The sequence below is a fragment of the Gigantopelta aegis genome, chromosome 11, assembly GCF_016097555.1.
Source record: "Gigantopelta aegis isolate Gae_Host chromosome 11, Gae_host_genome, whole genome shotgun sequence".
Lineage (NCBI taxonomy): Eukaryota > Metazoa > Mollusca > Gastropoda > Neomphalida > Peltospiridae > Gigantopelta > Gigantopelta aegis.
In genome coordinates, this window is record NC_054709.1 from 35,317,397 (window position 1) to 35,334,106 (window position 16,710).

General features: G+C 35.7%; 1 protein-coding gene and 1 long non-coding RNA gene across 2 annotated transcripts in view; one reads left to right on the plus strand and one right to left on the minus strand.

The window, feature by feature from the left end:
* Positions 1 to 71: 71 nt before the first annotated feature.
* Positions 72 to 16,710, minus strand: part of LOC121385157 — a 60,079-nt gene continuing 43,440 nt past the window's right edge. The window contains exon 9 of the mRNA XM_041515695.1: positions 72 to 474. Coding sequence (XP_041371629.1) covers positions 164 to 474 — 311 coding nt within the window. The 3' untranslated portion in view covers positions 72 to 163. The remainder of the gene's footprint in view (positions 475 to 16,710) is intronic.
* On the plus strand, positions 13,831 to 14,921 carry LOC121385333. The gene is made up of 2 exons (XR_005959527.1): positions 13,831 to 14,189; positions 14,480 to 14,921. It is a non-coding gene; the product is annotated as an uncharacterized LOC121385333 (long non-coding RNA).

The window sequence follows — 16,710 nt, forward strand, 5'->3', positions numbered from 1 at the left end:
TGAATATCAAGTTTAAAAAGGAAGGAAGGAAAAGAGTAAAGAATGATAATAGTGAATATCAACTTTAAAAAGGAAGGAAGGAAAAGAGAATGATGATAGTGAATATCAACTTTAAAAAGGAAGGAAGGAAAAGAGTAAAGAATGATGATAGTGAATATCAACTTTAAAAAGGAAGGAAGGAAAAGAGTAAAGAATGATGATAGTGAATATCAACTTTAAAAAGGAAGGAAGGAAAAGAGTAAAGAATGATGATAGTGAATATCAACTTTAAAAACAACATAAAATTCACAATGATTTTATATGCCTGAAAATACAAATCCAATTGTCTAATCTCGTAATACTGCAAGTCATCAGAAAGGTCAAGTGGAAACCGAATTGGAAGATTCCGCATCACTCCGGCATCAGTATATGATACATATGTCCATGCACTATCGGGGATCTTATAGGGTCCTCTCAGGATGGGTCGAGTACAGTCTGGAAATAAATTGTTGTTAATAATAAATGAATCATTCGGTGAAACAATTACTGAGTAGATACATTTCATGATAACAGTTAGTTTGATGTGTTTGACAACACTACTAGATCACATTCATTTATTGGCTACTGGATGTTAAATATTTGGTAATTCTGACAGTCTTAGAGGGTCGTGATGTGGCTCGGCGGTGAAGAGCTCGCATGATGCGCCGTCCGTCTAGGATCGATCCACAACAGGCTATTTCCCATTTCAGCCAGTGCACCGAGGCTGGTATATCAAAATCCTTGGTATGTACTATCCTGTCTGTTGGATGGGGCATATAAAAGATCCCTTGCTACTAATTGCAGATTTCCTCTCAAAACACTGTGGACCACTTTCTCATGCCTGGGTTAACCCATGGGTTATATGCATTGCATGTGACCAGGTTTTTAACCATCTGACTACTGCAGGCGAGATATCTCACCCGACATCACGCCAGTCGACATACTGTACACTGTATACAGTGCATTCCCCAATTCATATTTCCCGCCATTTTTCACAGGGCACTCACCGGAAACGGAAATATAATTAAAGAAAAAAAGAGTTACTCTGGGGCAGCGAACATCAATCTGTATCTTAGTTGAATTCGTATTCGTCCCTAGCTGAACCAAATACACATAATGTTAGCAACCAAATACACATAAGGTAAAGCTAACTGTACAATTTATGTTTCTAATTCACACTAACCAAAATAATGCAGAGGTATATGTGAATGAATCGTGCACTTTTTGATAAAAGCATGAAAGTTGGCACAAACATACTATACATCAGAGATATTAATTCTAAGACTGGAGGCATTCTCAATACAACCTGGGTTGGCAATGGTGACCATTTTTCAAAATGGCCGCCATAGTAATTTCCCTATAAAAAAGCATGGACAAAATAACGCTAAACAATATTTTATTTTCATTTTATGTTTAGCTATTTCTATGAATGAACCTCTAGAATTCAAAATATAATTAGAAAATTGATCTTAGATTACCTCTAGAGGTCATTTCAGGGTTATAACTGAAAAGAAATCAACAAAAATTTGTAATGAGACTCTGTCAAAGTTGTTAATAGCAGTTTCCCACTAATTTTTATTTTGAAATGTGACGATTATACATTCAACTATACAAAACAAATAGAATAAAATAATAATTTTACTAGTAAAAAATATACATTTTATCAGAAAATCTGTAGAGGTCGACAAACAGATCAGGAACATCTTTTGCATGCAGTAATTCATTGAAAGTGAAAAACTGACTGCTGTTTTGGTGAATACATGTATTTGAAGTAGATTTTTCTGCTTTCTGTTTATTTTACAATGGATTGTTGGAAAAGCCACAGTTTACATGGAGTCCAGCACACTGTTATTTTGATATTCTCAAGCAAAACATAATTATGCAAAGATTATATATGGAATAAATTAATTTGAAGTGAACTATTACAATTTTTTTTTTAATGTAATCGAACATTAGTTCCATATGATGCATGCAAATACAATTATTCACTTTTATAATTCATATTTTACATTTTGTACAACAAAGCCTGAGTTAATGTCAGTATCAGGTCCTGCAAATTATAGATTTCCAATTCTTGACCACACCCCAGACCTGTCAACCCTCCTGGATTCCGCGGGAGACTCCCGGTATTTGACCAAGTCTCCCGCTGGAAAAACGTTTCTCCCGGGAAACTGTTATTTTCTAAGCATAAAAAAATTCAAGCTACCGTGACTGTGTATTGACATTCAGTGTTGCCATATATAAAACTATCCAATTTAGTCCTAATAACACCTCTGACTTGTAAAATGTCGTCCCACTAGCTTACATAATGCAAAGTTCTATGGCTGGAAGTGCCAGAGCGACCACACACCGTGTCAAAATCACGTTAAAGCAAGACCACGAAAAGACCAATTAGTTATATAAACAATACTTGTATTAGTTAGATTTGTAGGTTTGTGCAGTAAAATGTTGGTAACAAGAGTACAGTTTAAGGAATTATTTTCGTACAATTAATAAATGTTATGTTGGATATAAAGTTACTCACAGTATAATTCCGGTATATTTCACAGGGTGAGCTTTTACTTATGATTAGTGGAAATACAATGTTTATTGCTTGGTTATGATGATTTTAAATAAGTGCCACACCACTGTACCTTATTATATAGTAAAAACTGAATATCAGTTTATAAGATCTATCTAAATTTGTCTTAGGTCTACTTTTCACAAACCACAAATAACGATGATGCAACGTAACCTGTAAGTGTAATACCGCAATGGTACTAATTAATGTTTTTTTTATTTTTTTTAGTGTTCTAACATTTTTTAATAAAAGGGTTATTTTTTAAAATATGTATTAAATCATAATAATATTATATATAGCGAGGTTATTACCAGTGTTTTTCGGTATCGTCAATATCATATATTAGGAATAAAAATTGTATTATGCGAGCCTCTGGTGAACATAATACATTATTTTTATTCCTAATATATGATATTGACGATACCGAAACACACGACGGTAATAATCTCTTTATCATATAATCTTAAGCTTAATACAACGTGATTTTGTAAACTGTACACACAACTTTAATTCCAATCCGCCATTACTAGATATTCAAATGACGTAAGAATATATGGCACAGTGTCTTTTTGAATGGAAATGACGTCAAATTCGAATGACATCATTTTGGATGTCCTTACATCAAAATAAACTAGGGCATAATGTTTTTTTGTTTTCTGAACGTTGGACAGCTTTCAGTGTAAAATTGCTATTGAAATGGTTTTATTTGATGACTATGAATGCATATGTCAATTATGGAGTGTCACCCTAGTACATTTGCTTAAATGTCAATAAACCTAGTGCGGTGACCTCGATTAATTTACATCTAATTTGCAAAGTTATCAAATTCTTAAAGTATGTGATATGAAAAATATCACATACTTTGATTGCACTGAAATTGTAAGATATTATATGATATATATATATATATATATACAGTCAACTCCACTTATTTGCACATCGGTTTATAGCATAATTCGGTTAATCGACTATTTTCACCCAACACTGAACCATTTGCCCTTATAACACTACAAAACATCCGGTTAATTGCACAGACTACAGGCTATATATCGGTTATTTGCACATATAAATAACGAATTGTTGTTTTTTTTGTGCTAAATTAATGTCACAAATGACTGAGAAAGTCTTTCAAACTTTGGCAAAAAAACTCAAATAAATCACCGATTAATCTGTTTTGTTTGAGCTCACTGTGTGGCAAGCCGACTGTAATCGCTGTTTACAGAGTCGACGTGTGGCATGCAAATGAGATGGTGTGCACGTTACTACTGGTGAATCACAATACCTGACTACAAGATTTCAAGAATGACATAATTAAGTTGAATAAACCTAAGACCTAATGTTTTGTTTGCAATATATTGCTGTTAATCAGAGGCCATCTCAATAACAGGTAACTCTCCGACTATTATTTTTAGAAGTACCGCCTGTGCGCTTGTACGCATGCACACTCAACTATTGAGGCCCTATTCGATTGACGTGTTCAGGGCAATCATTGTTCTGTATCAATTACGTTATGTTGAGAAGCCTTGTTAGTAATTAAAAGATTACAGATCAATCGTCCTAGGCGGTTATGTTTTTAATAAATGTGACCGAGAAAGGGTTGTTTTTCACTTATTCATTAGATGCAGTGTACGCTATATCTGTTAAACGCAAAAGAAACGATTTATCACTTGCTTCCCGGAAAATGTAGCGGAAAAAAAAGAGACTGGTGGGGGAGGTCGTCAAAAAACAAACATAACAAAGACCGTTATTTATGGATCGTCCCTAAGTTTCTGCTATATTGTTAGACACCAATCAGTCGGACCGCACCATGAAGGTCAGTCAATTGTGTTAGACTGGTCATGCATGCAATGCAGGCTGCTGGAACTGATAACGACTCACTAGCCGAGCTTAACTTTAATTACTTAACAATAGCAAAGTCATTATTTGGGGATCACAAATAATACCAAAGCTTGCCATATCTTTTGGGATGGAAAGAACACCATACCAGCAAATTCATACAAGTTCACGTAATTCTATGGTACGGCGCATTCGGTCAATCAACAGCCCGGTAATTCCGGAAACTGACGTCATTTTGTAAACACGTGCACCGATGAAACGTGAACTTTTTGATGGTTCTGTTGTTTCAAGTTTATCTCATTAACTAAATGGCTAATACACTTTGTTTACACTAGTGGATGGTCAGTGTTTTTTTTTTAATGCACAAAGTTTGTGTTTTTAGAAAACGGACGTTGTTGGTTTTTTGTTTTTTTAAAATGATTTCTGGATTAAAACAAAAACGTCATGCTAATTATATGTATATCAATAGATATATATTTTTACATTTATATATATCCAACTGCATGTGACATGTGTTAACTGTAATAGTTCCGGTATGAAGTACCGCATTATGCTAGACTGTCTCCCATGCCACTTTGTAGTTGGATGGCTGTTACAAAGTGAAAGTCGGTACTCTATCGGTTAATCGACTAACCCGGTTAATTGCACAAAATCGAGCAGCACCGAGGGTATGCAAATAAGCGGGTTTGACTGTATATATATTTTTTTTTTTTTTTTTTTTTTAATGCCAAGATTTAAAGTTGACAAATATACATGGCATTATGCAGTGTTCACATAACTTATTGTAATACTTTTTAAAAACTTGTTAAATCGTGTGCATTTAAAAAATCTGCTTTTTGACAAAATCTCCTGCTTTTTCAACACACATCTCCTGCTTTCTCTTAACTAAAGGTTGACAGGTCTGCCACACCCACCAGACTTGAAGATTGTTGTGTTTCTGTGCATCTGCAGTGTCCTTAATTTGTAGCTCATTAATATTAGACATTTTACCTACCACTCAATGGTCCATCTATTGTACAATGCCAAGGTCTGATTCGTATCCCACACATAGAACTACTGTATCCTTTGTTGTTGGAATATTTTCTATTCCTCTGCCTTTTTGTGTGAACATGATTTTTCTGGCTCTGTTTACACCATTCTCTGCTCTTCCGTGGTAATATACCTATAATGTATGTCTGAATGGATGTTAGTACATCGTTCAGACTATCTGGTACTGGGTATTTTTGGTCAAAGCAACAAAGGCCAGCCATGCATTGTTTTTATAACTGTCCGAAGTCCGTGCAAAAGTAACTGCATCCAAGCATATACATCTATATGAAGACCTACAAATGTTCATATGGGATCCTGGTGGCGAGTGGGTCTTCATTTCTAATCTCAATTCTTTAGTAATGTCTTGTAGCATATGCAGCTTGTATAAATATGCAAGAGTCTGTTTCACATTAGCATGTATGCAGCCTCTGCGCTCAGAATGTCGTCTCAGTAACTGTCAACTAACACTTTGGTGGAACTCTTTCTCTTCTTTCTTGTTGCACAGGAACTCTGCGCTCAGTAACTGTCAACTAAAACTTTGGTGGAACTCTTTCTCTTCTTTCTTGTTGCACAGGAACTCTGCGCTCAGTAACTGTCAACTAACACTTTGATGGAACTCTTTCTCTTCTTTCTTGTTGCACAGGAACTCTGCGCTCAGTAACTGTCAACTAACACTTTGGTGGAACTCTTTCTCTTCTTTCTTGTTGCACAGGAACTCTGCGCTCAGTAACTGTCAACTAACACTTTGGTGGAACTCTTTCTCTTCTTTCTTGTTGCACAGGAACTCTGCGCTCAGTAACTGTCAACTAACACTTTGTGGAACTCTTTCTCTTCTTTCTTGTTGCACAGGAACTCTGCGCTCAGTAACTGTCAACTAACACTTTGGTGGAACTCTTTTTCTTCTTTCTTGTTGCACAGGAACTCTGCGCTCAGTAACTGTCAACTAACACTTTGATGGAACTCTTTCTCTTCTTTCTTGTTGCACAGGAACTCTGCGCTCAGTAACTGTCAACTAACACTTTGATGGAACTCTTTCTCTTCTTTCTTGTTGCACAGGAACTCTGCGCTCAGTAACTGTCAACTAACACTTTGATGGAACTCTTTCTCTTCTTTCTTGTTGCACAGGAACTCTGCGCTCAGTAACTGTCAACTAACACTTTGGTGGAACTCTTTCTCTTCTTTCTTGTTGCACAGGAACTATGCGCTCAGTAACTGTCAACTAACACTTTGATGGAACTCTTTCTCTTCTTTCTTGTTGCACAGGAACTCTGCGCTCAGTAACTGTCAACTAACACTTTGATGGAACTCTTTCTCTTCTTTCTTGTTGCACAGGAACTCTGCGCTCAGTAACTGTCAACTAACACTTTGATGGAACTCTTTCTCTTCTTTCTTGTTGCACAGGAACTCTGCGCTCAGTAACTGTCAACTAACACTTTGGTGGAACTCTTTTTCTTCTTTCTTGTTGCACAGGAACTCTGCGCTCAGTAACTGTCAACTAACACTTTGATGGAACTCTTTCTCTTCTTTCTTGTTACACAGGAACTCTGCGCTCAGTAACTGTCAACTAACACTTTGATGGAACTCTTTCTCTTCTTTCTTGTTACACAGGAACTCTGCGCTCAGTAACTGTCAACTAACACTTTGATGGAACTCTTTCTCTTCTTTCTTGTTACACAGGATCTCTGCGCTCAGTAACTGTCAACTAACACTTTGATGGAACTCTTTCTCTTCTTTCTACACAGGAACTCAAAGGGATACTAGCTGCCCCCATATGTAATGTATTCAATGGTGGAATATTTAAAATATGTAATGTATGCAATGGTGGAATATTTAAAATTCCACCTCAAATTCAAGGGTGTGAAATTGTTATGGTTGCCCAGTGGGCAACCAGTAGCTGCAGTTTGGTTGTCCAACATCATCTCTTGGGTGCCCACATATTTCATAAACGTTTTATGAATATAATTTTGAACTGTCATTAAACTGAAACTGAAATTTAACATGTTTTTATTATTATCATTACTTATCAGTTTAGTTTTATTCCTTTTTTAACATTATTTATCTACAGCTCATCTTTGCTTAGGCTGTTACAGTCATAATATTTTAATGAACTCAGGGCTCACCCAGGATCAAAAATACCTGTAGCCAAAATATTTGCCAAATTGGATTTTTATTAGCCATAATAATATTGTTTTAGCCAAACTTGTTTTATGCAGTACTGTGTAGAGTGTTTATATATGAATATGAAAATGCATCTTTTTCAGCTAATTATGTACAAACTGGAATACATCTGAATAACAAACTATTCCCTGATCAAAATCAAAGACAGCAATGTTGGTAGGGGCAGTTAATATATTACTTTGACAGACCTTGTCTTTTAAAGCTGCAGTGTCTGGAGTATTTTTATTATTTAAGCATTTAGAATAGATGATCCAGTTCTGTTTGGTACATAAAAGGCCCACCACATTGCTATAATTTCGCAATGCTCGCTTACCTACATTATCTAGGTCAACTGCAAACCCAATGGACAGCTTGTTTTTCTTCAATTAGGGGGACGCCAGTAGAACTGGGAATTTTTTACACATGATTTGCGCAGGCGCTGAGCTTCTCACGTCATTTTGAACAAATTTAACTGTCTTGATTAAGGGGTCGTCTCATACCTCCAAAATATATTTATATCCATAGAGGTATGGTACAATACCTTTCCAGGGGTCGGTGGGGGATTTGCCTTGAAATTTTGACAGTGACCAGCGGTTGGCATACACGTTACATGTAAGGGGGTGTTAATAATTATGTAACGCTCTAGGGGTAGAGAAAGAGGGTGGTATGTTCGATATACCTAACATTTATGAAGACTATATGTTATTTCTATTCATTGCTTAGACCTAAAAATGTGGTGTTTTTTTATTAATGCGCGGTCGTTCTAGGATCAATCCCATCGGCGGGATTGTTCCAGCCAGTGCGCCATGACTGGTATATAAAAGGCCATGGTATGTGATATCCTGTCTGTGGGATGGTACATATAAATGATCCCTTGCTAAAAAATAATAATAAAAAAATATTTTTAAAATGTAGCGGGTTTCCAAGGCGCGTGTGCAGGGATTTCAGTGGGGTTGGGGGTTATAGACTGCATATGACTGGTACATATCTTTGCTAAACAAATCAGAAAACACTGGCTTAATAGATATCTTCGAAGATGTACCAATCCGATCAAAACTTCTTTGCCTATTTAATTTATTATTAATTAAAAATAGTCCACTTTTGTATGGTAATAGATCACAACGTCTGATAAGGATAACTCATTTATACTGTTCATATAGCTATGACAAAAAGACAAAAGGGATTGAATTAAATAGTGGCTTCTGTAGCCTACACAAATGAACTCGTTACGGAAATCAGCAAAGTCAGTAAAATTGTCTCGATTAGTTCATAACTGTTAGTCTACAAAGCTTACGTGAAGTCCTAAAAATGGCAATCGTATAATTTTAAACTTTCTTCAAAAAACAAGAAAAGAAATAAAATTTAGACAGAATAATAAAAAGAAGGAAAAGAAATGATAATAGCTAGAATAAGCCTACGCCTATTTTTTTTTTTTTTTTATCTTTAAAAAAAAAATCAAATAAAACTTCATTTAAATATTTGTATTTCAGCCAGACGTTAATGAATGTGCATATGTTATTTATTTTTATCAGTCGTCTGCAATATGTGAAGTATGCGCATGACACAGCGGACATAAGAAAGAAAGAAAGAAAGAAATGTTTTATTTAACGACGCACTCAACACATTTTATTTACGGTTATATGGCGTCAGACATATGGTTACGGACCACACAGATTTTGAGAGGAAACCCGCTGTCGCCACTACATGGGCTACTCTTCCGATTAGCAGCAAGGGATCTTTTATTTGTGCTTCCCACTAGCACAAACCATGGCTTTTGTTGAACCAGTTATGGATCACTGGTCGTTGCAAGTGGTTTACACCTACCCATTGAGCCTTGCGGAGCACTCACTCTGAGTTTGGAGTCGGTATCTGGATTAAAAATCCCATGCCTCGACTGGGATCCGAACCCAGTACCTACCAGCCTGTAGACCGATGGCCTGCCACGACGCCATCGAGGCCAGTCAGCGGACATAAAGTAACAAAGAAAGAAATGTTTTATTTAACGACGCACTCAACACATTTTATTTACGGTTATATGGTGTCAGACATATAGTTACGGACCACACAGATTTTGAGAGGAAACCCGCTGTCGCCACTACATGGGCTACTCTTTCCGATTGGCAGCAAGGGATCTTTTCTTTGCGCTTCCCACAGGCAGGATAGCACAAACCATGGCCTTTGTTGAACCAGTTATGGATCACTGGTCGCTGCAAGTGGTTGACATCTACCCACTGAGCCTTGCGGAGCACTCACTCAGGGTTTGGAGTCGGTATCTGGATTAAAAATCCCATGCCTCAACTGGGATCCGAACCCAGTACCTACCAGCCTGTAGACCGATGGCCTAACTACAACGCCACCGAGGCCGGTCATAAAGTAACATTGAAACGTGCCGCCAGCCATTTTTTTTGCTAAACGTCTGCAAACATATTTTGTAACAATATTTCCATCTCGTACCCAGTCTAATGCTATACAGTAATAATATTTCCCATCTCGTACCAAGTCTACAGCTATACAGTAACAATATTTCACATCTCATACCCAGTCTAATGCTATACAGTAACAATATTTCCATCACGTACCCAGTCTAATGCTATACAGTAACAATATTTCACATCTCATACCCAGTCTAATGCTATACAGTAACAATATTTCCATGTAGTGCCCAGTCTAATGCTATACAGTAACAATATTTCCATCACTTACCCAGTCTAATGCTATACAGTAACAATATTTCACATCTCATACCCAGTCTAATGCTATACAGTAACAATATTTCCATCACGTACCCAGTCTAATGCTATACAGTAACAATATTTCACATCTCATACCCAGTCTAATGCTATACAGTAACAATATTTCCATGTAGTGCCCAGTCTAATGCTATACAGTAACAATATTTCACATCTCGTACCCAGTCTAATGCTATATACAGTAACAATATTGCCATCTCGTACCCAGTCTAATGCTATACAGTAACAATATTTCCATCACGTACCCAGTCTAATGCTATTACAGTAACAATATTTCACATCTTGTACCCAGTCTAATGCTATACAGTAACAATATTGCCATCTCGTACCCAGTCTAATGCTATACAGTAATAATATTTCCCATCTCGTACCAAGTCTACAGCTATACAGTAACAATATTTCACATCTCATACCCAGTCTAATGCTATACAGTAACAATATTTCCATCACGTACCCAGTCTAATGCTATACAGTAACAATATTTCACATCTCATACCCAGTCTAATGCTATACAGTAACAATATTTCCATCAGTGCCCAGTCTAATGCCCAGTCAATATGCCATCACTTACCCAGTCTAATGCTATACAGTAACAATATTTCACATCTCATACCCAGTCTAATGCTATACAGTAACAATATTTCCATCACGTACCCAGTCTAATGCTATACAGTAACAATATTTCACATCTCATACCCAGTCTAATGCTATACAGTAACAATATTTCCATGTAGTGCCCAGTCTAATGCTATACAGTAACAATATTTCACATCTCGTACCCAGTCTAATGCTATATACAGTAACAATATTGCCATCTCGTACCCAGTCTAATGCTATACAGTAACAATATTTCCATCACGTACCCAGTCTAATGCTATTACAGTAACAATATTTCACATCTTGTACCCAGTCTAATGCTATACAGTAACAATATTGCCATCTCGTACCCAGTCTAATGCTATACAGTAACAATATTTCACATCTCGTACCCAGTCTAATGCTATACAGTAACAATATTTCACATCTCGTACCCAGTCTAATGCTATACAGTAACAATATTTCACATCTCGTACCCAGTCTACAGCTATACAGTAACAATATTTCACATCTCGTACCCAGTCTAATGCTATACAGTAACAATATTTCCCATCTCGTACCCAGTCTAATGCTATACAGTAACAATATTTCACATCTCGTACCCAGTCTAATGCTATACAGTGACAATATTTCACATCTCGTACCCAGTCTAATGCTATTACAGTAACAATATTTCACATCTCATACCGTCTACAGATATACAGTAACAATATTTCACATCTCGTACCCAGTCTAATGCTATACAGTAACAATATTTCACATCTCGTACCCAGTCTAATGCTATATACAGTAACAATATTTCCCATCTCGTACCCAGTCTAATGCTATACAGTAACAATATTTCCATCTCGTACCCAGTCTAATGTAGAGGGAATGATTTTCCGTGATCCTGGGAAAACGGACGGAATTGCGGAATTTAGTAACTGAAACGGAATTCGCGATTTAAAAATAACCTTAAAAAATTGTATTTTTGGTTCAAGCACCATTATAAATCTTTTTGGTAGTTTTAAGATTCAATATTAATAATATATGTATAGTCTTTTTGTATGCCAACTTTCGTGGAGCACACTGTATGCCCAAACACTTTCAGAACCGTTCATTCTTGGAAGTTAAGCTTAATTGCCTTAAGCTTGCAACAAAGCATGTGACTGTTTACCCGTGTCACTTTACACAGTGAAATTTAACTTGACCTATAAAAATAAACATGTACTAATACAATTTTAGAATGTTGATTATATAATAAGATTTCTTGTACATTCAATTTTGATATTTTTTAATAATACTTATTACGATTAGTAAGCATAACTGGTTTACACGATGATTTTGTTGGAAAACGTAATTTTCGTAAAACTTCGGGCACATTCATTAATCTGTATGGAAGCATTTTACTTTTATAGTCCATCTCACGGGAACGCCTTTTTTCATACTATGAAATTTACTGGTTTTTAAATTACACACACAAATAGTATTTTACTTTTCTTGTTATCAGTTTATTCTAGTAGCACATGCTACAATCCCCATGATTCAGAGGGTCCCATGGTGATGTGTACATTTATTTTTCCCCTGTTGCAAAATATATATCTTGGGAATTGGGCCCCATTGTTATTTGTGCTACGTAGGCCCCGCAGATCCTTAAACCGGCTCTGAATATATAATTCTCAGCAAATATATTTTTTAAAAGGCTGCCTATTAAAAGTTATAAAACAATGTCGAAACTGTAAACAAAGGACAGGACAGTGCTTAGTTCCGGTTCAATACCACTGGTCTATATCCAGCTTGACCCAACCTCGTTTGAATATGTAAATTGTGCACACGGCACGCTAGTTAAGTTACAGAGAAACATAAAATTACATGTGTAATCGAGTGAGTACTAGTAATTCTTACTTGTGCACTTTTTTCTCTTTTTTTTTTGGGGGGGGGGGGGGGAAATCACGCTTTGTAATCATACTGGAACAAATAAAATGTTATGTATTTATTTATATATTTATTTAAAAATAAAATAAAATTGTGCAACTAATGTAAGATTATGAACAATGCATTACGAAGTTCTTGTTCATATTTTTGTAAAATTAATAGCAGGGTTTGTCAACAGTGTTTTGTTTACGAAATTTACCCATAATCCATTAGATGAAATGAAACTGAAATTCACACAATCAACAATTATTTCTGGTTTGAATTTAAGGGAGAATGGATTTCTTTATTATTATTAAATACAAACAATAATTATCCATAATTAAGTTTGTGGCTTTGTTTTAACTGCGGCTTATTTAAAGGTGCGGTTTACGTACGGACAAAGGTCGGAACTTAGTCTAAAACCAAGTGGTGTGGTTTATACACCAGTGCTTGTAATAGGCCAAACAATATGGTACAACACTTTTTTGTCTTTATTAGTGGCAAGTAAACATATTACTTAACTTCTTTTTTTAAAGTTTGTTTCAACAAAAATGATTACAGGTATTTTAAAAAATGGCAATAGCAAACCAGCTCAGAGCTGGAACAATAAAACATAAATGGATATAGTTTATAATAATAAAACATGACACTAATTGAACACACAAAAACGGAAAAAACAGAATTTGCAAAAATCTGAAACGGAATTTGGCAAAATCTGAAACTGAAAATCATCCCCTCTACTAATGCTATACAGTAACAATATTTCACATCTCGTACCCAGTCTAATGCTATACAGTAACAATATTTCACATCTCGTACCCAGTCTAATGCTATACAGTAACAATATTTCACATCTCGTACCCAGTCTAATGCTATACAGTAACAATATTTCACATCTCATACCCAGTCTAATGCTATACAGTAACAATATTTCACATCTCATACCCAGTCTAATGCTATACAGTATTTTGTAAATTATTATTATTTTTTGTATTGAGCTACATTGTCACTGTTCACTTTGTCAGTATGTTTTATGTAGCTGAGGCAATGTAGCATTAGAAGTCAGAAATAGCTTGGTGTATAATTATTGACAGCCTTGTGCGTTACTATTAATGCAATAGAACAAAAGAGCTGTAGCTTGGCTTGTAGTTGTTGAGAATGACTGTAGAGTGTGGGTATGAAATACTGTGTGGTGCATGCTTTGGGAGCTTGGGTGTGAGTAGTTTTGGTGAATAAAAGCAGTGTGGTGTAGTGTACTGGTCACTGGTAACACATTCTTTGGTAGAGACGTTTGGAAAAATATATTGGAACGAGATATGTGGGTGTACATTAAAAGCTGGTATAAGAGCGTGAGTAGAATCATGTGTATATGTTTTACATTAAGCTTAAATGTTAAAGCTTGTAAAATATGTGGTATGAGATAAATGTTGGTTTGTGGATCTTTATGTATTTAAACATTGTATGCATATTATGAGTTTGTGTAAACAAAGAAAGGAATGGATTATTAATTGAATGTATTAATAACTGAACTAGTTTATGAGCGTGTAATACATGTATGTATGTATGTGAACTAGTACCGGGTATGTGGTTAAATATGGATGTGGTACAATGTGGTGATTTCAATAATCTTTTGTTGTAGTTTTTATGCTACGTGAGATGTGCCCCAGGTGCGGTGGAAGTTATAACAAGAGGTGCGTCACGGGGTCAGGGCTGTCTTTCGTGATGTTGAGGGGTCTCTTAGTTCGTAAGAGATGATGCAATGGAAAACTGGATGGAGAGCTGAGAGAGGTGGTGAATTCAGTGTTTGGTGTATCTAAGTAGATACTAGGTGCTCCGTGGACTGAGAACTGGTTACTTGTGTAATAACATGACTTTGCAACTTGTGTGATTCATTGATAGTTTGTTGGTGGACTATTATGCAATATTATGTGACGACATAATATTGTAAACTATTGTTGTGAATGGTATGCGGGAATGAATGATTGTGTTAAATATGAAATCGATGGGTGGTATGAAAGGGTATGGTGTGTTATATTTGTGAATATTTATGAGATTATTGTAAATTAAAATTATTGTTTATATCCTGAATTATGTTGTTATTCATAGTTGCTAGTACGTGACAAGTAACAACATTTCCATCTCGTACCCAGTTTAATGCTATACAGTAACAATATTTCACATCTCGTACCCAGTCTACAGATATACAGTAATAATATTTCACATCTCATACCCAGTCTAATGCTATACAGTAACAATATTTCACATCTCGTACCCAGTCTACAGCTATACAGTAACAATATTTCACATCTCGTACCCAGTCTAATGCTATACAGTAACAATATTTCACATCTCGTACCGTCTACAGATATACAGTAACAATATTTCACATCTCATACCCAGTCTACAGATATACAGTAACAATATTTCACATCTCGTACCCAGTCTACAGCTATACAGTAACAATATTTCACATCTCGTACCCAGTCTAATGCTATACAGTGACAATATTTCACATCTCATACCGTCTACAGATATACAGTAACAATATTTCACATCTCATACCCAGTCTACAGCTATACAGTAACAATATTTCACATCTCATACCCAGTCTAATGCTATACAGTAACAATATTTCACATCTCGTACCCAGTCTAATGCTATACAGTAACAATATTTCACATCTCGTACCGTCTACAGATATACAGTAACAATATTTCACATCTCGTACCCAGTCTAATGCTATACAGTAACAATATTTCACATCTCGTACCCAGTCTAATGCTATACAGTAACAATATTTCACATCTCGTACCGTCTACAGATATACAGTAACAATATTTCACATCTCGTACCCAGTCTAATGCTATACAGTAACAATATTTCACATCTCGTACCCAGTCTAATGCTATACAGTAACAATATTTCACATCTCGTACCCAGTCTAATGCTATACAGTAACAATATTTCACATCTCATACCCAGTCTAATGCTATACATTAACAATATTTTCACATCTCGTACCCAGTCTAATGCTATACAGTAACAATATTTCACATCTCATACCCAGTCTAATGCTATACAGTAACAATATTTCACATCTCATACCCAGTCTACAGATATACAGTAACAATATTTCACATCTCATACCCAGTCTAATGCTATACAGTAACAATATTTCACATCTACAGATATACAGTAACAATATTTCACATCTCATATCCAGTCTACAGCTATACAGTAACAATATTTCACATCTCATACCCAGTCTAATGCTATACAGTAAGAATATTTCACATCTCGTACCGTCTACAGATATACAGTAACAATATTTCACATCTCGTACCCAGTCTAATGCTATACAGTAACAATATTTCACATCTCATACCCAGTCTAATGCTATACAGTAACAATATTTCACATCTCGTACCGTCTACAGATATACAGTAACAATAGTTCACATCTCATACCCAGTCTACAGATATACAGTAACAATATTTCACATCTCGTACCCAGTCTAATGCTATACAGTGACAATATTTCACATCTCATACCCAGTCTAATGCTATACAGTAACAATATTTCACATCTCATACCGTCTACAGATATACAGTAACAATATTTCACATCTCATACCCAGTCTACAGCTATACAGTAACAATATTTCACATCTCATACCCAGTCTAATGCTATACAGTAACAATATTTCACATCTCGTACCGTCTACAGATATACAGTAACAATATTTCACATCTCATACCCAGTCTACAGATATACAGTAACAATATTTCACATCTCGGACCCAGTCTAATGCTATACAGTAACACTATTTCACATCTCATACCCAGTCTAATGCTATACAGTAATAATATT